This window comes from Cervus elaphus, chromosome 31 (assembly GCF_910594005.1).
Source record: "Cervus elaphus chromosome 31, mCerEla1.1, whole genome shotgun sequence".
Taxonomy (NCBI): domain Eukaryota; kingdom Metazoa; phylum Chordata; class Mammalia; order Artiodactyla; family Cervidae; genus Cervus; species Cervus elaphus.
Window position 1 is genome coordinate 3,314,644 of NC_057845.1, and position 25,344 is coordinate 3,339,987.

Sequence of the window (25,344 nt, forward strand, 5' to 3'; positions counted from 1 at the left end):
CAGTCCAAGGGTCTCTCAAGAGTCTTCTCCAACACCACAGTTCAAAAGCATCAATTCTTCAGCGCTCAGTTTTTTTAATACTCCCAACTCTCACATCCATACATGACTACTGGAAAAACCATAGCTTTGACTAGAAGGACCTTTGTTGACAAAGTGATGTCTCTGCTTTTTAATATCCTGTCTAGGTTTGTCATAGCTTTTCTTCCAAGGAGCAAACGTCTTTTAATTTCATGGCTGCAGTCACCATCTGCAGTGATTTTGGAGCCCCCCAAAAATAAAGTCTGTTACTGTTTCCATTGCTTCCCCATATATTTGCCATGAAGTGATGGAACTGGATGCCATGATCTTAGTTTTCTGAAAGTGAAGTCGCTCAATTGTGTCCAACTCTTTGCGACCACATGGACTGTAGCCTGCCAGGATCCTCTGTCCATGGGATTTTGCAGGCAAGAATACTGGAGTGGGTTGCCATTTCCTTCTCCAGGATCTTCCCAACCCAGGGATTGAACCCAGGTCTCCCTCATTGTAGCCAGATGCTTTTAGTATCTGAGCCACCAGGGAATGTTGAGCTTTAAGCCAACTTTTTCACTCTTTCACGTTCATCAAGAGGCTCTTTAGTTCTTCTTTACTTTATGCCGTAAGTGTGGTGTCATCTGCATATCTGAAATTATTGATATTTCTCCCTGCAATCTTGATTCCAGCTTTTGCTTCATCCAGTCCAGCATTTCTCATGATGTACTCTGCATGTAAGCTAAATAAGCAGGGTGACAATATACAGCCTTGACGTACTTTCCTGATTTGGAACCAGTCTGTTTTTGGAACCAGTGTGATGTGGGTCCTCAGAAGTTTCCAAATTTAGCCTTTATCTTCTCTGCCAAAAATGCATTCCTTTTGCTTTGGGGTAGCTGTAGGGTGACCGTTACTAGGTTCCCATATTCCTTCGTTCAAACAAGCGCTTAGTAAACCGGAGTGGAATTTGAGCCCACTCCCAAGCGAGGGTGCAAAGTGGACACCCAAATTCCAGGGTAACAAGAGGGAAGTTCACCCTTTTTTGGTTGAGGAAACTGAGGCAGGGGGTGATTAAGTGGTTGATGCAAGAAAACGTGTGAGTTAGAGTGGCAAAATTGAGATTTGAACCCAGGCTGTCTCGTGGAATCCCATTGGGAGTGCAGAGGAAAGGACGGATTGAGGGACTGGGGAGAGGAGGGTTAGTTCTGTGTACAAGTTCTGCCAAGTTTTCCTGGAGAGAGTAACAAAAATAGCTTTGCTCTAAGCACTTTGCAGCTATTGTCTAATAAAAGTCTTACAAGCCTATTAAAGACATGATGTGACTATAACCATTTCACAGATGAAGAAACGGAGACACAGACTGATTAAACTGTCCAAAGTTTTAAAGCCAGCAAGTGCCAGAGCTGGGACCTGACTCTGGGTAATCTGAACCTCGACTATCAGGGCAGCTACTGCCATGGGTTCCTTTTCAAATGGCTTCTGAGCTCTGCTGTAAAAAGTGAGTGGGACTCGGTTTATATGGATCAACTCTATGGAAAGAACTCTATATATGGGAAGAACTCTAAAAGCAGACAGGTGGGAAAGAAAACCAGCAACTTGTTGGAACTGGCGTTTTTTTAGTTGCCAGGTTGAATGTGGCAAGGCTGGGTTCGGTCGGAATTGATGCTGGAGTGACAAAGTGGAGCAGGTACCAGCGACTGTAGACCTGAAATGCTGGTAAATATTGGGCATTTCTCCTGTTCCCCCAAAGTAAGGTTGGCTGCCAACCATCTGTGTTGGCCCCAATATACTTCAAGTGATGATAATAAAACATACTTAATTAGGGGAACCTAGATATTTTCCCCCTTAATTTGTTTTCCTGTGTGAAAGATAAACAGAACTGGACACCAGTAGAAGTGTAAAGGACGGACTTTATTCAGTAACTACCACAAGAGGGAAGAGAACCCAGCATGAACCAGGCTCGGTTTGTACCGAGGTAACTGGGCATTTTAAAAGGAAAAGGAGGGGGACTTCCCTGATTTGATCCCTGGACCAGAAAGTAAGATCCCACCTGCCTTGGGGGAACTGAGCCCATGTGTTGCAGTAAGGAGTCTGTGTGCCTCAACAAAGACCCAGTGCAGCCAAAACTTTTTTTAAAAAAGAAGGGATTGGGACAGCAGGTACTTGAGCAGAGTCAGTGGAAATTTATAAAAAGTGGAGGGGACTGGGTCAACCGTCTCTGGGTCTGTCAATAGATGCTTACCTGGAGGAGAAAAAAGTCTTTATGACTGGAGGCAGTGGTACAAGTTAAAGCCCCTCCTTGAATGCTAGCATATCAAAGAGACAAGGCAGTTTTGGGTGGTAAATTATTTATACCTCAAAGGAGGAGAAAAAGGATTTATAATTGAAAGGTTTCTAAAGTAAATGCTCTAGCCGGGATTCAAGGGGCTGATTTGCCTACCACCAGGTTTTGGCCTGAACAAATAGTACATTGTCCTGGCTCCTTGTTTTCCTAGGCCAGGATCTCCTTAGGCATGTAGGTAGTGTTTGTTCAAGTCTCTTAGTGTGGGGAGGTGGATGGTATCTTTTTGTGCCAAGAGTCTGCAGGGTTTTTAGGCCAAGGTTGAATTCAATTCAAGAAGAGGGTTCAAAGGAGCCTGACCAGGGTTTGGTCAAGGAGATAAATTTGGTCAGTTAGTAGAAACCTTGGATTCCTGTCTGGATCCAGACCCAAAGCTGACATTTCATGGCCCGAGTTGCTGCTCTGGTTGTTATTCAGTCACTCAGTTGTGTCCAACTCTTTGCGACCCTGTGGATTGCAGCACACCAGGCTTCCCTGTCCTTCACTATTTCCTGGAGTTTGCTCAAACTTATGTCCATTAAATTGGTGACGCTATCCATCTGCTGCTCTGGGCACGTTGATTAAAATGTTCTGGAGACTTCCCTGGCAGTCGAATGGTTAAGAATCTGCCTTCCAAACTATTCTCTTCTTTTGTAAATGTTTAACACAATTTTTCATAATAAAATTAAAAGAAAAAAAAAAAGAATCTACCTTCCAGTGAGGGGACACAGATTTGATTCCTGGTCGGGGAACTATGATTCCACATGCCTCAGGGCAACTAAGCTTGCGTGCTGCAACTAAGACTGAATGCAGCCAAAATAAATAAATAAATTAAAAAAAATTTATGTGTGGTTCAGCATTTCTGGGTTTCTCATCTAAGGAGAGAAACTACTCTTACCATATATGCTCTTGGAATATGGGTGGCTTTCCTTAACAGTGTATTTAATGCTTCTGTTAGCACAATCACATGCTTGTTGTTAGGAAACAGACCTAATGTATTTCACTCTAAAGAGACAAATCTTGTAATCCATATAAGACGCTGAAGAAGGACTCTTGTTTTCAATTTTGTCTCAGTGCTCTGAGACTTGAGGCTTTGTTCACAATGCCCTGTCTTTGCTGAGTAGACAGGGAGCTGGGGAAGGAGCAGAGTATAAACAAGGGGGCATGAAGCTTCGTGAGGCTACACCCCATATATCTGTCTTGCTATTGACTTTCCCCTCTCGGCTGCTCTCTGGACCTAAACCGGAGTTAGGCCGGCCCTCTGTCCTGGCTCCTCCCACTTTGTGTTGGTCCCCATTATAACCCTGTCACATTGTATCATCAGGATGTTCTGACTGCCTCCTTGTGTCTGCCTCCCTCTCTGCTGAGTGAGTTCCTCCAGCTCAGGGAATCATGTTCATATGTATACTCCTGGTCTAGGCCATTGACCCAGACAGTGAAAGTGAAAGTCGCTCAGTCTTGTCCAACTCTTTGCGGCCCCATGTACTGTATAACCCATGGTATTCTCCAGGCAAGAATACTGGACTGGGTAGCCTTTCCCTTTTCCAGGGGATCTTCCCAACCCAGGGATCGAACCCAGTTCTCCCACATGGCAGGCAGATTCTTTACCAGCTGAGCCACAAGGGAAGCCATTGGCCCAAGTAGACAGATAATAAATGGTGCTTGATTGAATTAAGGAATGAAGTCACCTAAACTGTGAACTGGAGTTGCCTATCCATAAATGAAATGGTGTGACAAGGATACTATGATCTCCAAGGTGCCCTTTGGCCCTGACATTCTATATCATCGTGACCCCCAGGGTGAAAATATTAAGCAGCTACCGTCTAGCTGTTCAATAGACCTCAGCAATTCAGCCTCTTTCCATACATTCGTGAAAATACATTTCTTGAAACATAAAATAAGTAATTGTAAACCAAGAAAATAAATTGAATGAAAAGAATGGTTTATCAGGCAGCATTTTCATGTTTTATTATTTTTTCTATAATAACAAGAACTTTTAAGTTAGTCTTTTGTAAAACTTAAAATGTTAATTAAAAATATGTTTTTGTTACACCAGGTAGTTCCTAAAGATCTATTTATCTGGTGTGGACTCTACCCTTATGAAATGTTGGTCTATCTTCCAACTTCCAAATGAGCTCAATGCCAAGGAAGCAATACACATAAAGGAAACCTGTGGTTTTGTTCATTTGTCACTTTAGACTCTATATTCATGAATTAATAAATAAATGCTCCTACTTCAATCTAGTGAGCAAGTGATAGATTTTTGAACCTCCATTTCTGAATAATACACCTAGATTACTTACAAATCAAATCAGTCAAACATACAAAATAATATTTCACAAGGGAGAATATTCAATGATTTGTTAATTTCTCCTTCCTATATCTACTGCCACTGCCCAGGCACATTACTTCAAATATGTTTTTATTTTCACTGTTGACGTTGATTAAAATGACATTGACATTGCACAGAAAGGAAGAGAGGTCTTTGGCATAAATTGCTCCACAGAGCAAACGTGAAGCATGAGATTGAAATGTCCTCTTAGCTGATCAGCTACGTGATCTTGTTGAAAATTCTCAGCACAGAGTGAGGAACTTAGTGTCTTTGAAGCATGACAACTTGGATTGACTCCATGGAACCAGCGTCTCTTCATATTTGCATGTCAGATGTTGGCTCCCTGCCTCCAGCTCTGATCAAGGAGACATTGTGAGCGCTGCTGCACCTGTGTTCTCATGGATGGTGGCCCTTGATTCTTCCAGGTTCACAATTTGACTTCTGTACTTCCCTTGCCAGTCCTCCACGATGTACTGGTGGTACGGGTCATTGGAGTGCTCTCGTCTCTTGGATTTCACTGTGCTCACCAGGATGGCTACAATGATGAAAGAGAACATTCCGATCATCACCATAAGGTACAAGATGACGTAGTAGAAGTTCTCGGCATCAACCTTGGCTTGCAGGGCCTCTTGCTCAACTGTTGTGTTCCTGCGCCAGTTGTCCATGTAAGTGATAAAAATCCTTTTGAAGACATTTTCCAGCGTCTGTGTCAGATTGGATAGAGTTAGCATATTTCCGTCCTGCTGCAATTTAAATAATAAAATAGGTGAACACGTTTAAGAAAATGAATTCTTTCTCTGTTTGGCTGCCTTAAGGAATGGAGGGAGGGGCAGACAAGGTTGGGGGGGAAGTAATATTATTTCTTCTTCACCTGGCATGTGATTAAGTGCATATTTTATTTTTCTTTAAATTTCATGTTTTATGCAGCAGTTTTGCATGCACAGTATCTTACAATAAAAGTAGCATAAACACAATAGTTACAGAGCACATAAAACTATATGTAGTATGATCCCAATTTGCATATGTAAATAAATAATATATGTAGAAGAAAATGAAAAAAGACTGGAAATAAATAAGTTTAAAGTGCTAACATGGCTGGTATACTCAGATTTTTTTCTTCCTTATATTTTTCTTACCTTCAAAATTTTCATTGATAGTCTTTCATCCATTACTTTGTTTCTAAATAGACAGATCACCTCACAATAGCTAGCACAATGCCTTATTCATAATAGATATTCCACAGACATCAGCTGAAGGAAGCGATGACTGATGTATGTTCTGTGTCCTTAGAGAATTGTGGGGCAGAAGTTTGCAAGGGCCATGGACAGACGTGATCCACCCCATTTCCTATGTGCGGGCTGTGATTTATTCCAAGTATCCCTAAGGTATGAGTACGTCCTTCCGTATTTGAAAGAAGCACTTTCGGTAAGTGATACAAAGGAACAATGTGAGAGATCACTCATATTTCTCAACTCCATTCTTGTTCCCACTGCCCGGCCACCTGGGCACTGTCTCACCTGGCGGACACAGTGCAGTGCAATACAACCCTCCCCAAAGCCGCCTCCCCAGGGTCACATCTGCCCATCTCTGGCCAGCCAATGTGCTCTTTTTAAGAGGGAAATGGGAGCATATCGTTCCCTTGTTTTGAAAACATGCAGTACCTTCCTGTTGTTCTCAAAGCAAAATCCTCCTTCCTAGCCTGGCCCTGCCAGCCCCTAACCACATCCCCAATTATTCTTCCCTTATGACAACTGGCGGAGAAGGCAATGGCACCCCACTCCAGTACTTTTGCCTGGAAAATCCCATGGACAGAGGGGCCTGGTAGGCTGCAGTCCATGGGGTCGCGAAGAGTCGGACCTGACTGAGCGACTTCACTTTCACTTTTCACTTTTATGCATTGGAGAAGGAAATGGCAACCCACTCCAGTGTTCTTGCCTGGAGAATCCCAGGGAAGGGGGGAGCCTGGTGGGCTGCCGTCTATGGGGTCACACAGAGTCAGACATGACTGAAGTGACTTAGCAGCAGCAGCAGTGGGGGACGTATCTTCAGAGGCCTTTGCCTTTAAGATAAACTTTCTTCACCCCCCAGTGTTCTCACCCTCTGGTCCTTCCAACCTTTTCTCACAGCTCCAGCCAATAAAAAAAATGTTTTCCCAGAGTATGCATCCCCCTGCCACACCCTCTAGAGAGAATTCAGTTTCCTTCAGTCAAGTCAAATAGAAAAATGGTTGGAACATAGAGACAATGGGGGGCAGGAGGGGGACAGCAAAACAAATAAAAATCCCAGAAGAGCTAAGTTTATGAAATAAAAAGGCTGGTTGGTGGGTGATGAGGAAAGTTTAGTCTGGGGGAAGACCCTGAGCAACTGTGGAGTAGGATGCAACTGAGAAGGGGGAGAAGGGACCTCTTCTGGGCAGAGAACATCCCCTTCATGTTTTGTTGTTGTTGTTGTTTTCTGTCGACATGAGAACTATTCTAGTTGTTTCTGCTCATTGAAGAGCTGTTCTGTGAAGCAGCTCCTGCATGCCCTGGGCCACCTGAGGCCCACCTTGGAGGCCCACCTTGGATCTGGGTTCCCCCAGAGAGGTGGTCACATTATAAGCTCCTCCATGTGTGGAGCTCCTTGGCCTGCCTGCCTTCCACGAGTCTCCTTCGTGGACTGTCTCTGTGCCTGTAATTCCTGTCTCCTCCAGGCGGAGGCAGTAAAGTCCCAGTGTTACATGGGAGGGACGGTAGAGTCGGTCACGCTCACTGCCAACACTGTTCTGTGAATATTTTCATCAAACCAACTCCTAGGCTCTTCACCACCTGTGAACACTCTGGGCCAGAGCCTGACTCATAAGAAGAGTTCAGTTATTAGCACCCTGTTCCTTCAGGGCTCCAAGGGAACATAGTGTACACAGGAGAGGTGTGGTTTGATGTTTAGCAAGGCCATCCAGGATGGGGTGCCTCAAGGGAAGCCCCAGTTGTTCACGTTGGAATGAGGATGGGGCGCTTTGAATCTTGAGGGGAGGGTCACTGCAGAGGAAGGAAGAAGTACAGCTCCACTAGAGGAGAGAGCTGGGTGTCTCCACATTCACACATTTTATTTTATTTTTTAAAGATGTATTTAGTTTGGGGCTGTGGTGGGTCTTTGTGGCTACATGCAGACTTTCTCTAGTTGTGGTGAGTGGGGGCTACTCTTCGGTGCGATGCTCAGGCTTCTCATTGCAGCGGCTTCTCTTGTCACAGAGCATGGGCTCGAGGTGAATAAGCTTCAGTCGCTGCAGCATGTGGGCTCAGTGCTTTCGCCTTGTGGGCTCTAGAGCGCTGGCTCAGTAAGTTATGGCGCATGGGCTTTAGTTGCTCCACAGTGTGTGGGATCTTCCCGGACCAGGGATCGAACCAGTGTCCCTTGCATTGCAAGGTGGATTCTTAACCACTGGGCCACCAGGAAAGCCCAACATTCACACATGGTAGAAAGGTGGTTTGCTCTTGTAGTTTCAGGAACCTAGGTTAGTGGTCACTGCAACACAAGTTTTTTCCTAAGCTCCTGGTCATGTTTGCTTGCTTGCTTGCTTAGTTTCAATTTCCCATTTATTGTGTGCTATTCATGGGATGATCAAAACCTCTCTAAAATGTAGACAATTACCTCCTTCTCCAGGAGGCAGTGATCAAGACCATCCCCAAGAAAAGAAATGCAAAAAGGCAAAATGGTTGTCTGAGGAGGCCTTACAAAAAGCTATGAAAAGAAGAGACATGAAAGGCAAAGGAGAAAAGGAAAGATATACCCATTTAAATGCAGAGTTCCAAAGAATAGCAAGGAGAGATAAGAAAGCCTTCCTCAGTGATCAATGCAAAGAAATAGAGGGAAACAATAGAATGGGAAAGACTAGAGATCTCTTCAAGAAAATTAGAGATACCAAGGGAACATTTCATGCAAAGACAGGCACAATAAAGGACAGAAATGGTATGGACCTAACAGAAGCATGTCCTATGGCCATGACATGGGCTTCCCTGGTGGCTCATATGGTAAAGCATCTGTCTAAATGCCGGAGACCTGGGTTTGATCCCTGGGTTGGGAAGATCCCCTGGAGAAGGAAATGGCAACCCACTCCAGTACTCTTGCTGGAAAATCCCATGGACAGAAGAGCCTGGTAGGCTACAGTCCGTGGGGTCACAGAGTCGGACACGACTGAGTGACTTGACTTGAACAGAAGCAGAAGATATAAAGAAGAGGTGGCAAGAATACACAGAAGAACTGTAAAAAAAGATCTTCACGACCCAGATAATCATGATGGTGTGATCACTCACCTAGAGTCAGACATCCTGGAATTCTAAGTCAAGTGGTCTTAGGAAGCATCACTACAAACAAAGCTAGTGGAAGTGATGGAATTCCAGTTGAACTATTTCAAATCCTAAAAGATGGTGCTGTGAAAGTGCTGCACTGAATATGTTTGCAAATTTGGAAAACTCAGCAATGGCCACAGGACTGGAAAGTCAGCTTTCATTCCAATCCCAAAGAAAGGCAATGCCAAAGAATGCTCAAACTATCGCACAATTGCACTCATCTCACATGCTAGTAAAGTAATGCTCAAAATTCTCCAAGCCAGGCTTTCACAGTACATGAACTGAGAACTTCCAGATATTCAAGCTGAATTTAGAAAAGGCAGAGGAACCAGAGATCAAATTGCCAGCATCTGGTGGAACATGGAAAAAGCAAGAAAGTTTCAGAAAAACATCTACTTCTGCTTTATTGACTATGCCAAAGCCTTTGACTGTGTGGATCACAACAAACTGTGGAAAATTCTTCAAGAGGTGGGAATCCTAGACCACCTTACCTGCCTCCTGAGAAATCTGTATGCAGGTCAAGAAGCAACAGTTAGAACTGGACATGGATCAACAGACTGGTTCCAAATCAGGAAAGGACTATGTCAAGGCTATATGTTGTCACCCTACTTATTTAACTTATATGCAGAGTACATCATGCAAAATGCTGGACTGGATGAAACACAAGCTGGAATCAAGATTGCCGGGAGAAATATCAATAACCTCAGATACACAGGTGACACTACCCTTATGGCAGAAAGTGAAGAGGAACTAAAGAGCCTCTTGATGAAAGTGAAAGAGAGTGAAAAAGTTGGCTTAAAGCTCAACATTCATAAAACTAAGATCATGGCATCTGGTCCCATCACTTCATGGCAAACAGATGGGGAAACAGTGGAAACAATGTCAGACTTTATTTTGGGGGGCTCCAAAATCACTGCAGATGATGACTGCAGCCATGAAATTAAAAGACGCTTGCTCCTTGGAAGAAAAGTTATGACCAATCTAGACAGCGTATTAAAAAATGGAGACGTTACTTGGCCAACAAAGGTCCGTCTAGTCAAGGCTATGGTTTTTCCAGTGGTCATGTATGGATGTGAGAGTTGGACTATAAAGAAAGCTGAGTGCTGAAGAGTTGATGCTTTTGAACTGTGGTGTTGGAGAAGACTCTTGAGAGTCCCTTTGACTGCAAGGAGATCCAACCAGTCCATCCTAAAGGAAATCAGTCCTGAATAATCATTGGAAGGACTGATGTTGAAGCTGAAATTCCAATACTTTAGCCACCTGATGGGAAGAACTGACTCCTTGGAAAAGACCCAGATGCTGGGAAAGATTGAAGGCAGGAGAAGAAAGGGATGACAGAGGATGAGATGGCTGGATGGCATCACTGACTCGATGGAGATGAGTTTGGGTAAACTCCGGGAGTTGGTGGTGGACGGGGAGGCCTGGTGTGCTGCAGTCCATGGGGTTGCAAAGAGTCGGACACGACTGAGCGACTGAACTGAACTGAACCTGTTTTACAAATGAGGAAACTGATGTTTAGAGCATAAATCCTTTGATTCCAAAAGACATGAGAACAGAGCTGCTGGAGGGCAGGGATCATTTTATGCATCTTTGAATCCCGGGACCTGCCAGGGGTTGTTGGGTGAAGTGAAAGTCAATCATGTCCAACTCTTTGCGACCCCATGGACAGTAGCCCGCTAGGCTCCACTGCCTGTGGGATTCTCCAGACAAGAATACTGCAGTGGGTTGCCATGCCCTTCTCAAGGGAATCTTCCCAACCAAGGATTGAATGCAGGTCTCCTGCATTGCAGGCAGACTCTTTTATCATTTGAGCCCCCAGGGAAGCCTGGGGTTGGTGGGGAGCAGACTTTTATTACTGGTTTGGTGAATGAATGAACATTCCTACCCTGTGTTCTGCAGATTTCAACTGGAAACTACAATAGTGATTCTTAACTTATTTGTGGGAGGGGAAAGGTAGGGAGGGTCCCCAGATTCCTTGAAAAACAAAATTCAAAAATATGACTATCTTTCCCCAGAAAAGTATATATAGTATATATAAAGTATGTATACAGATACGAAGCTCTACATTCACTTTTGGGGGACTCCTGGGCCCCCGAAACCCAACCAAAAATCTCTGCCACAAAGTATCTTTGAGATGAAGGAGTTCAGAGTTCCCCCGGAGTTGGGTTTGTTTCTGGGTGTGGAGGAAGCTGCATTGACCCGTCTCTTAGAGCTAATACTGCTGATTGTTTCTTCAGCTCTTTTATATGGACAGAGGCCACTGATAAGCAAATCAGGATATGCTTTTTAAGCACAGAGCTGAAAAGGGCCTCTGGGGATAAAATGCCTCAGTGCTGACCCCGGGCCAGACTGAAGAAGTCAAGTCAAAGGAGGATTCACTATTCAGACACCATGAGACAGGGCTGGGCAACCCATTGTCTGGCCCACACCCACAGGCAAAAACCAAACCATGGTGTGTGAAAGCTGTTTCATTGATGGACATTATCCTGAAACAGATTAACATTTCTGATATCCAGAATAACTACTTAACTGATAGATGTTGACCGCATTTAGTATAAACAGTTTTTTGTCCTCTAAGTTGATACCATAATGGGCATTCACCTTAGGAAGGAATGCAGAGGACACTGTTATTTACGTCCTGTTGAACCATTTGAAGTTGCCGTTTATAGAGGTTAAAAATGGTCAAATATTGGTAAGGTCACATGATTTAATACAAATGGGTCTACATTTTCAGGCATTTTTAATAGATGGTTCTTGCTCAGTCAAATAAAAGGATGGGTCCCTAGAGATTCTTGGGGCTTGTCTGCTCCCTTGGGGAGTAGAGTAACTATAGCCCAAGACAAGCTTGAGTGCCCCGCCCAAGGTCACGGTGCTGAGTCTCAAAACCCAACTCACCCAGGCTGGCACCAGCCCCTACTTTGTCCTAGCAGAGGTCACGAAGTCCAGAAACTCCCTGTTTCCATCACCTGCAACTGGTCAGCTCACTGGGCAAAAATAAATGAGACTAAGGTCCAAGCTTGACTCCACACACATCAGTGAGTTGAGCCCTATCTTCAGGACACATAATAACCCCTAAACTGTCACACAATGACAGTGTCAGTGGCTTAGTAGTGTCTGACTCTTTATGACCCCATAGGCTGTAGCCCACTAGGCTCCTCTGTCCATGGGATTTTCCAGGCAAGAGTACTGGAGTGGGTTGCCATTCCCTTCTCCAGGGATCTTCCTGACCCAGAGATTAAACCCGGGTCTCCTGCACCGCAGGCAGATTCTGTACTGAGTCGCCAGGGAGGCCCCTGTCATACATGTGCATAGTTCATGACAAGGACAAAGCAACACTATGAGGAAAGCAACATGCCCTTGATTCTCAACCCAAAGCTCTCTTTCCTACAAGACCGTGGCTCAGACGCATCATCCGGACCTACGAAAAGCAGCAGTCTTTCCCTTTTGTAACAGGAGTAGAAAAAGACAAGTATCTGCATTTACCATGAAACTTCCATTTAGAAAATTAAATATTCAGGGACTTCCCTGGTGGTCCAGTGGCTAAGACTCCACCCTCTCAGTGCAGAGGGCCCATGTTCATTTCCTGGTCAGGGAACTAGATCCCACATACTGCAACTAAGACCTGATGCAATTAATTAAATTAATATTTTAAAAAATAAAGAAATATACATTCAAAGTGCTCGGGCAAAGGCAACTACTGAAGAAACAAGTACAGAAAGCCCTACAAAAAGAAGAAGGAGGAGAAAGAGGGAAAGGAGAAGAAGAAAATAGAGGAGGAAGGGGAGGAAGAGAAACAGAAACTGAGACAGAGCAAAAGGGCGCAGAAAAGGAAGGAGGGAAGAAAGGGAGGAAGGAAAGCAGAAAGGAAGGACAGGCCAGGTCTTGTACCAAGAAAATCCTTCCTTTTATCATTTTCTGGGGGGGAAATAGCTTTGTTACTTAATTCCTCTAACAATGAAGAATTCGTGGTGGAAACTTGCCTGTGTGGTGTGAGCGGTAGGGACTCTTCGCTGCGCCTTCCTGCTGGCTCGGGGAGCTTCCAGGGTGCTGCATAGACCTGGCCTGTATGCAGCCGCAGCCTGCAGCCCGCCGAGCCCTCGCTGACCGCTGTCTGCAGTCCTGGATGTTTATGAACCCAAATATTTAATCTAATCTCATGTGGAAAGTCAAACACCGACCAGCAGCTGGGCATTCACCTTGGTGTCTGGAGGGGTGTGCCTGGGCGGAGTCTAGCCTTGGGCACAAGTCCCCCCTCCAGCCCCGTGCTGCCAGCTCCAGTCAGGGCACAAGAGCTGCCCTCCCCGGGACGTCTCGGTGGACAGCACCCTGCCCTGCAGACCTCGTGGGGAGGGAATGTGTCCCAGAGAGCTGACATGAATATGGCCGTGGGTGGTTGGTGTGGCTTGAGTCCTGAATATTCATCGGAAGGACTGATGCTGAAGCTGAAACTCCACTAATTTGGCCACCTGCTGTGAAGACCTGACTCCTTGGGAAAGACCCTGATGCTGGGAAAGATAGAAGGCAGGAGGAGAAGGGGACGACAGAGGAACAGAGGATGAGATAGATAGACGGCATCACCAAGTCGATGGACATGAGTTTGAGCAAACTCTGGGAGTTGGTGATGGACAGGGAGGCCTGGCGTGTTGCAGTCCATGGGGTCGCAAAGAGTCGGACACGACTGAGCGACTGAACTGAACTGAAGTGAGAGGACAGTCAGTATATTTCAAGGCAGGACTTCCTATTCCACCTCCTCATAAGCCAAATTTTGTTTAAGTATTGTGGGCTTCCCTGGTGGCTCAGCTGGTAAAGAATCCGCCTGCAATGAGGGAGACCTGGGTTCAATCCCTGGGTTGGGAAGATCCCCTGGAGAAGGGAAAGGCTACCCACTCCAGTATTCTGGCCTGCAGAATTCCATGGACTGTATAGTCCACAGGGTTGCAAAGAGTCGGACGCAACTGAGCAACTCTCACTTCACTTCATTTCACCTGTCTCTGGGAACAATTTCCAAATGAATTATAACAACACTGTTGTCTGGTAAAATAGAAACTGGTCACAAAAGGTGTTATATGGAGGAAATGGAAGCAAGTCTGCAAAGAATACGAAAAACTGGACAAACTCTACTTACTGAATGATCCTTTCTATGATAGTTGGAGACATTGGAACTGAGCAGAGGGGGACTTAATAGAAGCTGACGCACTTGAGTTCTTACCACGTTCCAGGTTCTTCTCAAATGCTTTTCCTGTATCAGCATCATGTGACTGTTTCCACAACCCAGTGTGAGAAGTACTGTGAACTTGACAACTAGGGAACCCAGGCACAGTAAGGTCAACAGGCTGGAATGAAATAGAAGTAGGGCCTGGGAAGTCCCCCTGGTGGTCCAGGGGTTAAGAACCCACCTTGTAATGGAGGGGACATGAGCTCTATTCCCAATGGCGAAAATTGATTCCATATGCCACAGAGCAGCTAAGCCCTCAAGCCACAACCAGAGAGTCTTTGCTGTTGGTTAGTTGCTAGGTCGTGTCCAACTCTTTGCGACCCCATGGACTGTAGCCCGCCAGGCTCCTCTGTCCATGGGATTTTCCAGGCAAGAATACTGGATTGAATTACCATTTCCTTCTCCAGGGGATCTTCCCAACCCAGGAATCGAACTCACGTCTCCTGAGTCTCCTGCATTGGCAGGCAGAATCTTTACCACTGAGTCACCTGGGAAACTCTGTGGGCCACAAAAAAAAGTCTCCCAAGACACAGGAAGATTCTTCGTCCCACAGCCGAGACCCGACACAGCCAAATGAATAAATTTAAAAGTAAGTTTTTGTTGTTGTTGTTTTTAAAGAAGTAGAGTCAGGGTTTGAGTCTGGTTCCTGAATGGTGGCTGCAGAAGTTACCCTCCACCAAAGTCACTTGAGAGTCACAGGGCTGGTCATTATTCAATGATCTAGTGTAAAGGAACGTTAACTTTGTTTCATCTTGGATTTTCTAATTAAGCAGTGCTCTGAACAATAAGTTTTGCAGTACTCTGGCTGGCAAGCGGAAGAGGGCTGGGGTTTAAAATGACCTACAAAGTACCATGGCCACCTGATGTGAAGAGCCGACTCATTAGAAAATACCCTGATGCTGGGAAAGATTGAAGGCAGGAGGAGAAGGGGACCACAGAGGATGAGATGGTTGGATGGCATCATTGACTCATGGACCTGCGGTTGAGCAAGCTCCAGGAGATGGTGAGGACAGAAGAACCTGGCGCGCTGCAGTCCACGGGGTCACAAGAGCTGGACACTGAACAACAGCAACAACCAAGTGCCGTAGCCAATGTATTAGATGTGATCTGAAGAAATGCAAGGATTTCTAAAACTCTGCACCAGCTTCTTATGACAGCATTAGTTCTCTAAAATTGCCTTCACTGAACAAGACAAGACAAACTCCACCAGAAAGGATGGATTTGATGGTCCCATTGGACTGAAAGTGCTTTCATAGAAACAGAAGCAGAACATTTAAATGTCTCCCTGGGAAATTCCACTGAGAGGACTGTGCCCCCTGCTGGTGAAACAAGGAACAGACGCTGATCTCTCTCCTCAGGCAGCCCTGGTGGTTTAACCTTCAGTTCGGTTCAGTTCAGTGTCCGACTCTGTTCAGTTCAGTTAGTCCCCATGGACTGCAGCACACCAGGCCTCCCTGTCCATCACCAACTCCCGGAATTTGCTCAAACTCATGTCCATTGAGTCGATGATGCCATTCAACCATCTCATCCTCTGTCGTCCCCTTCTCCTCCTGCCTTCAATCTTTCCCAGCATCAGGGTCTTTTCCAATGAGTCAGTTCTTTGCATCAGGTGGCCAAATTATTGGAGCTTCAGCTTCAGCATCAGTTTAACCTTACAACTTGAGTTTTCCTGGTGCAGAGCTAAGAAGAACCAAAGGAGAGAGTCTACACGTTGGTAATTAGAGCAAGACTGGAAGGTGATCTATCCTGGAGGCTAAGAGCTTGGCTTTGGAGGCTGACAAGCCTGGAGAGCAAATTACACAGTATTCCTGATCTGTGGATTCTTCAGCTGCAAGATGGAAAGGAGTTTCTATCTCCTTGGGTTGTCATAAAAATGAGATGAGATAAAGAACATAAAGCACTCAGTAGAGCTGGCACACAATAAGACAGTAAGTGCCTTACACATATTAACTTTTGCTATTACTTTTCAGAGAAATAAGAGGACGTGGCAGTGAGAAGCACAACTTGGCCAGCCTTATTATGAGAAGGGCAGCACTTTTTTAAAATTGAGGTATAGCCAATTAACAATATTGCGATAGTTTCCGGTGGACAGCAAAGGGACTCCACCATACATATACGTGCGTCCACTCTCCCCCAGACTCCCCTCCCATCCAGGCTGCCACATAACATGAAGCAGACTTCCTTGTGCTGTAGAGTACATCCCTGTTGGATATCCATTTTAAATATACTCATAGCAGTGTGTATATGCTTATCCCAAACTCCCAAACTCCCATCCGCCCCCCTGGCAACCATAAATTCATTCTCTATGTCTGTGATTCTGTTTTGTAAGGGGCTTCCCTGGTGGCTCAGATGGTAAAGAATCTGCCTGCAGTGCAGGAGACCCGGGATCAATCCCTGACTTGGGAAGATCCCCTGGAAAAAGGAATGGCTACCCACTCCTTTATTCTTGCCTGGAGAATTCCATGGATAGAAGAGCCTGGCGGGCTACAGCCCGTGGGGTCATAAAGAGTCTGACACGACTGAGCGACTCACACTTTGACTTTCTTTGCAAGTAGCTGTCACAAGTTGGAGAAGAGAGTGGAAGGGGACACTGTCTCCTGTGTCCCCTGATGGACACCGGCCTTCCTGACCTCTGCAGAAGGCTCTCGATGGACTTACTCTGCCTTGTCCCCAACAATAAAATGCTACCTGCCCAGAAAGCAAGGGACATGAAAGTAAATATCATCTTTCAAAACTTCACTGCAGTCTACATCTTCACATACAGCTTTACTTACCTCTGCCTACACAGGGCATGTTTTTAAAATCTAGAGAGCTGAATCTGCTTTTGGATTTAAAATGAAGTGTTATTCAGTCTGACATCCAGCACTGACAAAACCCAAAATTCCTTTGAAAGAGAAGAGCATAGAAGACTTTGTTTAGAATTGAGTCTGCCTTTCAACTATAGAAACTCAGATGATAAGTTGGTTAAAACAGAGTTATGGAATATTTGGAAAACTTGAACATCAAATCTAGTGAATTTCATATATGCAAAATAGCACTGCATGTGTGTGTTTAGTTGCTAAATTGTATCTGACTCTTTGTGACCCCATGGACTATAGCCTGCCAGGCTCCTCTGTCCATGGAATTTCCCAGGCAAGAATACTGAAGTGAGTTGCCATTTTGCTTCTCCAGGGGATCTTCCCAACCCAGGGATCGAACCCAGAGCTCTTGCCATGTCTCCGCCTTGCAGGTGAATTCTTTACCACTGAGCCACCAGGCAAAGCCTATAAAATAGCAGTATGATAGCTTAAATACTTATAAGAACTTCACACTGACCCTTCTTTCAAGTCTATCAGATTTGATTTTTATCCAAAATATCAATGAGATGAAACAAATTTAATACCTGGAGTAAACGCATAGGCTTAAAACCATTTTGTCCTGAAATATCTAAATAACTTATGCAAAGAAAAGTACGTTGGCTTGTTTGTTTAGCTTGAACTGGATAGCTGCCTCAGTTTTCCTTCTCAGCATTTAGATATATGTTGTCCCATGAGACAGTTACTGAACTCAGAATATGGCTGATCTGAATTGAAATGTGCTGTAAGTATATGATACAAATCAGATTTTGAAGACTTATGACAAATAATACAGAATGTCTTATTAGCAATTTTTATATTAATGTGTTATCAAAATGATAATATTTTGGATATATTAGTTTGCATTAAATGTATTGCTAAAATTTTTAATAATTTTATTTATCTTTTTATTTCATTTTTTGGCTGTGCTGGGTCTTTATTGTTGCTCGGGCTTTTTTCCGGTTGCAGTGAGCGGGGGCTACTCTCTAGCTGCAGTGGCTTCTCATTGCTGTGGCTTCTCTTGTTGTGGAACACAGGCTCTAGGGCACATGGTGGTGCTTTAGTCGCTCAGTCGTGTCCAGCTCTTGTGACCCCATGGACTGCAGCCCACCAGGCTCCTCTGTCCATGGGATTTTCCAAGCAAAAATACTGGAGTGAGTTGCCATTTCCTCCTCCAGGGGATCTTCCCAACCCAGGAACCGAACCCGGGTCTCCTGCATGGCAGGCAGATTCTTTACTGACTGAGCCAGCAGGGAAGCCCTCTTTTTCGTGGCATGTGGGGCTTCATTGCTCCATGGCATGTGGCATCTTCTCAGACCAGGAATCAAACCCTGATTTGTCTCCTGCATTGGCAGGCATATTCTTTTCCACTGAGCCACCAGGGAAGCCCCAAATGTATTGATAAAATTAAAAAAAATAAAGAATTGTCTGCCTTTCAAGCTCTCTGCAGTGTTCTTCAGGCACCGCTATGGATACAAACCAAGAGGCTACCGCCACTTCTTCAGAAGAACATAGCTCTGATGACAGATGATGGAGAAGGTAGAGGGCTGCTGACTGTCTTTGGAGAACCTCAGATCAGTCAGTCTCCGCCTCAGTCCCATGAGGAGAGACACCCCGCACAGGCTGCCTCTGCTGTCCTCCTGTGACGGCCGGTGGCTGTACCTCTGCACCTTCCTCCACACCCTCCAAACGCAGTTACACCACGTGCGTGCTAAGTCCAACTGTCTGCAACCCTATGGACTGTAGCCCCCCAGACTCCTCTGTCCATGGGATTCTCCAGGGAAGAATACTGGAGTGGGTTGCCATTTCCTCCTCCAGGGAATCTTCCCAACCTAAGGATCAAACCCGTGCGTCTTACATATCCTGAATTGGCAGGTGGGTTCTTTACCACTAGCGCCACCTGGGAAGTTAGTTACATCACAATTGAGGGTTAAAGCCAATCTCAGAGTTTGCATTTCTATGGGGATAGAAACCTTGTCCCTTGATGACTCACACTGGGAGCGGTAATTACATCTTTCCTGTACAAGTTTTCCCCCCTCCCCTTGGAGTTAATCATTATTTCTTTTCTTTTCTTTTCTTTTCTTTGTTAGCTACCTTGAACTTCTTCCTATACCCCTCAGTGGCTCAACGTCATTAGTCAGCCGGGAAATGAACTTATGAGCACAGTGAGATGCCACCACTCACATACTAGAATGGCTAAGCTTTAAATAAGGCTGAGAACACCGACTGTGAGGCTGAGGAGTGACTGGAACTTTCCTCATCGCTGGTGGGAATGGAAAATGATACAACCACTTGGAGACAGTTTGGTAGTTTCTGAATAACTTAGCAAAAGGGCCCCAACGAGAACTTCCCTGGTGGTCCAGTGGCTAAGACTCCATGCAATGCAGGGGGCCCAGTTTCAATCCCTGGTCAGGGAACTAGATGCCATATACTGCAATAAAAAAAGATCCCACATGCTGCAACTAAGACTAGCACAACCAAATCAATTACTTTTTAAAAAGGGCCTCAACAATTTCCACTTCTATGTATTCACCCAAGATAAATGAAAAAGTAGATCCACACAAAGACTTACACATGAATGTTCATAGCGATTGTATTGATAATATAAACACTGGGAATAACCCACATATCCCTCAATAGACAAACAAGTAAACAAACTGTGGTCTAACTATACAATAGAATATTGCTCAAAAGTAAAAAGGAACAACATAATGATACATGCAACCACATGGATGAATCTCAAAAACATTATCTGAGCAAAACATGTCAGACCAAAAAAGGGTTTTACTGTGTAAGTCCATTTCTAGAAATTCCAGAAAGGGCAAAAGTAATCTATAGTGATAGAAAGCAGATCAGTTGTTTCCTAGGGTCAAGTGAAGAGAAGCATGAACGCAAAGGATGAGGAGAGAACTTTTGCAGGTAACTGAATTGTTCTATATCTTGATTGCGGTGGTGGTTACCCAAGTGTATACATTTGTCATACAACTTACACTTGAAATAGGTGCATGTAACTTGATGTAAACTGTACCACAATATTTAATTGTGATATCTTAAAAATCCATATTTATAAATTTATGTCTCCAGCCCAGTTCTTTCCTCTGAACTTCAGTCTCGTCCAAATGCTTTCTTAACATTTCTACTTGCTTGTCTGTTGACATCTCGGCTTCAAAGTTCCAAACAGAGTGCTTAATTCTCCACCAGATCTGTTCCTCCACCATCACAGTAAATGTACACTCACCATCCTCTCGGTTCCTTAAGCCAAAAACCCAAGAATAAGCTTTGATTCCTTTCTTTTCCTTACCTCCCATATTCAATCCATCAGCAGATACTGTAGATTCACTCCTGTCAAGAAAAATCTCTCCAAGTCTTGATCTTGGATGAGTAAGTGTGACCTCTGAGTGACATTGAACCCACCGGAACTATGGCAACCCAACTCAACTTCATTGGAAACTGTGTCTGGGCTTTTGTGTTTTAACTGGTGTGATGGCCAACTGCAAAGAAGAGTGATGCATGATCCATCTCATGCACCAACTGGACACCTATTCCCAGAAACTTGTCCTCTTCTGTTGTACTTTTTTTTTTTTTTTTAATTGTTGCCCTAAGCTTCGTTCTTCCTATTTCTGCACAGGCAGACCTTTTGATCGTGTCCTTTTGTCTGACAAGCAATAGATTCAGCTTTATTTCTTACTGCTTTTGTGGTTTTGTGTTTTAATCTGACACTTCAAAACACATCTCAACTCAGTCTACTTTGAACCACCTGCCTTGTGGTTTTGTCATGGCTTGCTCCCTGCCTTCAGCCTTCTTCTGCTCTTTGTCCTCATTCATACAGGTCTAAGAGCAACCAGCATAACCTTTTAGAAACATAGGTCAGAACACACTATTGCCCTGCTTAAAACTCTCCACTGGTTTCCCATCACCTTTAGAGTAAAATTCAGACCTCAGTGCAGCCTGCAAGCCAACAGAGGACCCCTGGTCCCCTCTCTGATCTCATCTGCCCCTTGTAACCTGATCGTGCTTCCCTGTTCTTCTGGTTTCTGCCTTAGCATCTGTATTGGTTTCTCATTGTTGCTGCAAAAGGCTGTCACAAACCTAGTGACTTAAAGCAACACATATTTATTATCTCAAAGTTCTGGGGGTCAGAAATCCAAAATGGGTCTCGCTGGGTTAAAATCAAGGTGTCAGTAGGCCTGATTCCTTCTGGAGATTCTGCAGGTTTGGACCTGTTTCCTTGTCTTTTCCAGCTTCTAGAGACTGCCTATATTCCTGAGCACTCATGGCATCTTCTTCATGTGACTCCAACCTCTGCTTTCATCATCACCTTTCTTACCACTCACCCTGACCTTCTTGCCTGTCTCTTACAAGGACCTTTGTGGTTGCACTTAGCCTGCACAAATAATCCAGAATAATCTCACCTCAAGGCTTTTTACTTACAGCTTCAACATCCCTTCTGCCATGTAAGTTAACTTTCTTCATAGGTTCCAAGGATCAGGGGCTGGGTGTCTTCGAGGGGCCATCATTTGGCCAGCCACAGCATCTCTGCATCAGCTGTTCTCTATGCCTGGAACAATATTCCTGCAGATCTTAGCATGGCTTGCTTCTTGTTCACTTCAAATGACATCTTGTCAGACAAGTTTTTTCCCCTGCCCACCAGATCTATAACATGGATTCCTGGCCCAGTCATCAGTCACTCAGAACAATTCTAAATTATCTGAACTGTGTAGGGCTACCCCATCCTATTCCATACACTGTCAGTTCACAACTGGGGGACACCCTTCACTTAGAGTGTTAGTGGAATTTGTGCACAGACTGTACCACCTTGCATGATGCATCTCTGATTCTGAAGTGATCCTGTTTCATTGATCCCCATGCCCTGTCTCTAACTAGAACTTGAGTTCCATGACAGCAGGAGTCTTGTCTGTAATTTCTCTTTCTGAGTCTGGTTGAACAAAAGCTCTCAGTGCTTTGCAGATTCGTGGGTGTGCTAAGTCCCTCAGTCGTGTCTGACTCATTGTGACCCTATGGACTGTAGTCCACCAGGCTCCTCTGTCCATGGGATTCTCCAGGCAAGAATACTGGAGTGGGTTGCCACTTCCTCCTCCAGGGGATCTTCCTGACCCAGGGATCAAAGCTGCATCTCCTGCAGTTCCTGAAAGGTAATAAAGCTGTCCTTTCCCACTTCACCCAAATCTCTGTCTCTGAGCTTCCTTTCAGCACCCGTGTACATAGAAGCTAAGCTTTCAGCATCATTTCCTCCCCTGTGCTAATCTGGAATGAACAATTGCCTTATTGTGATACCAGGGCTATTTTACAAAGATGATTTTCAAAGTGGAGGAGAATCAAAACAAAGAAAAAAGAATCCTCAACATGTGGGCCACAGGTGTGGGGGCAACTGAAACTGGATTGAAAATTGAGAAGGGAGAACCAAGGGGACTTTGTCTCCCCTAGAAGTAGTGCGAGGCCTCGGACCCTTGTAGGGAAAAGCAGATCAACCCCAATAGGGGAACAGAAAAGAGGATTCTCACAAGCAAACTTCATCTTGCTTTCCAGTTTTGCCAGGAATCAGACCTGCCTTTTGTTCTCCACTTAGAACCCAGCTTCCTGTGAATGCATCCAGTGAAACACTTCCCAGATGTATCCTTGACAACACCTCTCCTTAGTCCTGAGTGCTTCATTTAGTCAGATTGTTGAATGAGTTTTCTTTGGAATGTTTGTGGCTGATTCAAAGACAGAAGCTTGGGATGGGGAGTGTCCAGGGCCAGAAGAGACCCCCAGACGCCCCAGCAGTCCCACCTCAGCCCCATCACTGTGGACACCCAGCCCTTCTGTCCTGATGCACTCAGATTGGATCTCAAGGAGGGACATCCACCAAACCCAAGTACCCTCTCTCTTAAGAAATGATTTGTAAGAATTCCATCTCCTTGAACATTTAGAACAAGTCCTTGCCTTGTCTGGGAGAAAACTGTCTTTAGGACGTTCCTAGACTCCAAAGTGTGGTAGCTTGAAGAATCTGCTTCACTTCACACATGTCAGGATGGCTATTATTATTTTTTTAAAAGACAACAAGTGTTGGAGAGGATGTGGAGAGATTGGAACCCCTTCACACTGTTGGTGGAAATGCAAAATGGCCATGTCCCTATAGACAACAGTACAGAGGCCCCCAAAAAATTAAATCTAGAACTACCATGTGATCTAGTGACCCCAGCCCTGGGTATTGATCCAGATGAATCCAAATCAGGATCTTGAAGAGATATCTGCACCCACATGTTCATCTTGGCACTGTTCCAAGTGCCAGGACGTGGAAATGACCTAAGAGCGCCTCAGGGGAAGAATGGATGAAGACCGTGTGGTCGACACCTATAACACCCATAACGGAATACTATACAGCCTTTACAGAGAAGGACATTCTGTGATAAGTCAACACAAAGGAACCTTGAGGGCATCATGCTGACAGAAATTCACCAGTCACAGAAAGACAAACACTGGATGGTTCCACTTACATGAGACACCTGAAATAGTTGAATTCATAGAATCGAAAAGTGGAATGGTGGTTGCAGGGGCTTGGGGGGGTTGTAAATGGGAAATTATTAATCACCAGGCATAAGCTTTCAGTCAAGTAAGATGAATAAGCTCTAAAGATCATTGCACCTAGAGTCAACAGGAATGTACACTTAAAATTTTTTTTAAAGGGTAGATCTCCAGTTAAGTATTCTTACAACAATGAAATTAAATTAAAAGCAAAAGAAATTGCTTCAGATGAGCAGCCTCAAGGAGACAGAACAGCTTTATGGGTATCCAGAAGAGGGATGGCCCGGAGGGATGACTCCTGCTGTTTACCTATGGAGAATTCCTGACCACCTCCTTCTTGCTGATGGTCTTTCAGACCTGACTAGGCATGGTGTTTATTGTAGGTTCTCCTCTGCTCAGGCTAGGGAAAGCAAATCTAAACCAGAGGCTGCGGTGCTCAAAATGACCACACTGCGTCCCCACAGCGCTGTCAGGCACGCCTGGCTCGCAGAGCCGCGTGGTCCAGCCGAGGTCATCGCCGGGCATCAGAGATGTGCTGTGTTCTGGGCAGTGACTTCCTTCCTGCTGGATCTCACAGCCAGTAGCCCTGAACGAGGTCTGTGCTTATTTATTAATTAATTTTTATGTTAGACAGTGACGGATAGAGCTGTTTTATATATTTCCTTTTTATCATTTTTACTTTGAAATCACTGTAGAACCAGAAGACGTTGCAAACATGTTGAGTCCCATGTACCCTTCACTCAGCTTTCCTCAGTAAATGAGGAAATATCAAAACCAGGGACTCTATACCGATACAGGGCTGTTACCTGGACCACAGGCCTTACTCCGATCTCACCGTTTTTACCCACATTTGTCTCTCTGTGTTTGTTGCTGCTGTTCAGTCACCAGGTCGTGTCCGACTCTTTGCATCCCCATGGACTGCAGCACGCCAGGCCTCCCTGTCCCTCACCATCCCCCGGAGTTCGTCCAAGTTCATGTCCATTGGATTGATGTGTGTGTATAGTTTGGTGCAATTTTCCTCTAATGTGTAGATTCATGAAACTCCCACCACCAAGCTACAGAACCCCCCCTCCCCCATCTCACCTTTAAGAAAGCCTCTGTGTGCTCAGGTGAGTCCACTCTTTGTGACCCTTGGACTGCAGCCCACCACGCTCCTCTGTCCATGGGATTTCCCAGGCAAGAACACTGGAGCCGGTTGCCATTTCCACCTCCAGGGGATCTTCCTGACCCAGGGATCGAACCTGTGTCTCCTGTGGTTCGCGCATTGGCGGGCAGAGTCTTTACTTCTAGTGCCATCTGGGAAGATGAAGAAAGCCCCTAACACCCCCTTTACATGTGCACCCCTCTCTCCCACCCTCTGTCTTCTGTTTTCAGTCTCTATAAACGTGTCATTTGGAGAATGTTCTGTAAATAGGATCATACGTAAATAACCTTCTGAGACTGGCTTTTTCCCACTTGGCATAATGTCCATGTGATCCATCCAAGTTGCTGTGTATGTCTATAGCTAGTTTCTTTGTGTTTCTGAGTAGTATTCCATTCTAGCAATGTTTCACCTTTCACTTGCTAAAGGACATTTGAATTGTTTTCAGTTTTCTGCTATAGCAAACAGAGTTACTATGGACATTCATGTACAGGTTTGGGTGTGAACATAAGTTTTTAATTTCTCTGAGATTAATGTTCAAGAGTTCAATTGCTGGGTCATACTGTTGCTATTCAGTCGCTAAGCCACGGGTCCCCAGGGACTGCAGCACGCCAGGCTTCCCTGTCCTTCACTATATCCCAGA

The 25,344-nt window shown here is 44.9% G+C and overlaps 1 protein-coding gene across 2 annotated transcripts; it reads right to left on the minus strand.

Moving 5' to 3' along the window:
• Positions 1-4,251: 4,251 nt before the first annotated feature.
• On the minus strand, positions 4,252-13,142 carry KCNE2 (potassium voltage-gated channel subfamily E regulatory subunit 2). Of its 2 annotated transcripts, none has more exons than XM_043893149.1 (2): positions 12,967-13,142; positions 4,252-5,398 (listed from the first exon to the last, which is right to left on the minus strand). In XM_043893149.1, exon 2 carries the CDS (start codon positions 5,387-5,389, stop codon positions 5,018-5,020), a length of 372 nt encoding a protein of 123 aa, XP_043749084.1. In that variant the 5' UTR covers positions 5,390-5,398; positions 12,967-13,142; the 3' UTR covers positions 4,252-5,017. The 2 variants fall into 2 exon arrangements, with proteins under 2 accessions (XP_043749084.1, XP_043749083.1); XM_043893148.1 differs by having other exon boundaries at positions 4,252-5,401.
• Positions 13,143-25,344: the final 12,202 nt, after the last annotated feature.

Excerpts from the sequence above, each read along its gene's own strand:
- KCNE2 (XM_043893149.1), bottom strand. The coding sequence starts at position 5,389 with ATGCTAACTCTATCCAATCTGACACAGACGCTGGAAAATGTCTTCAAA.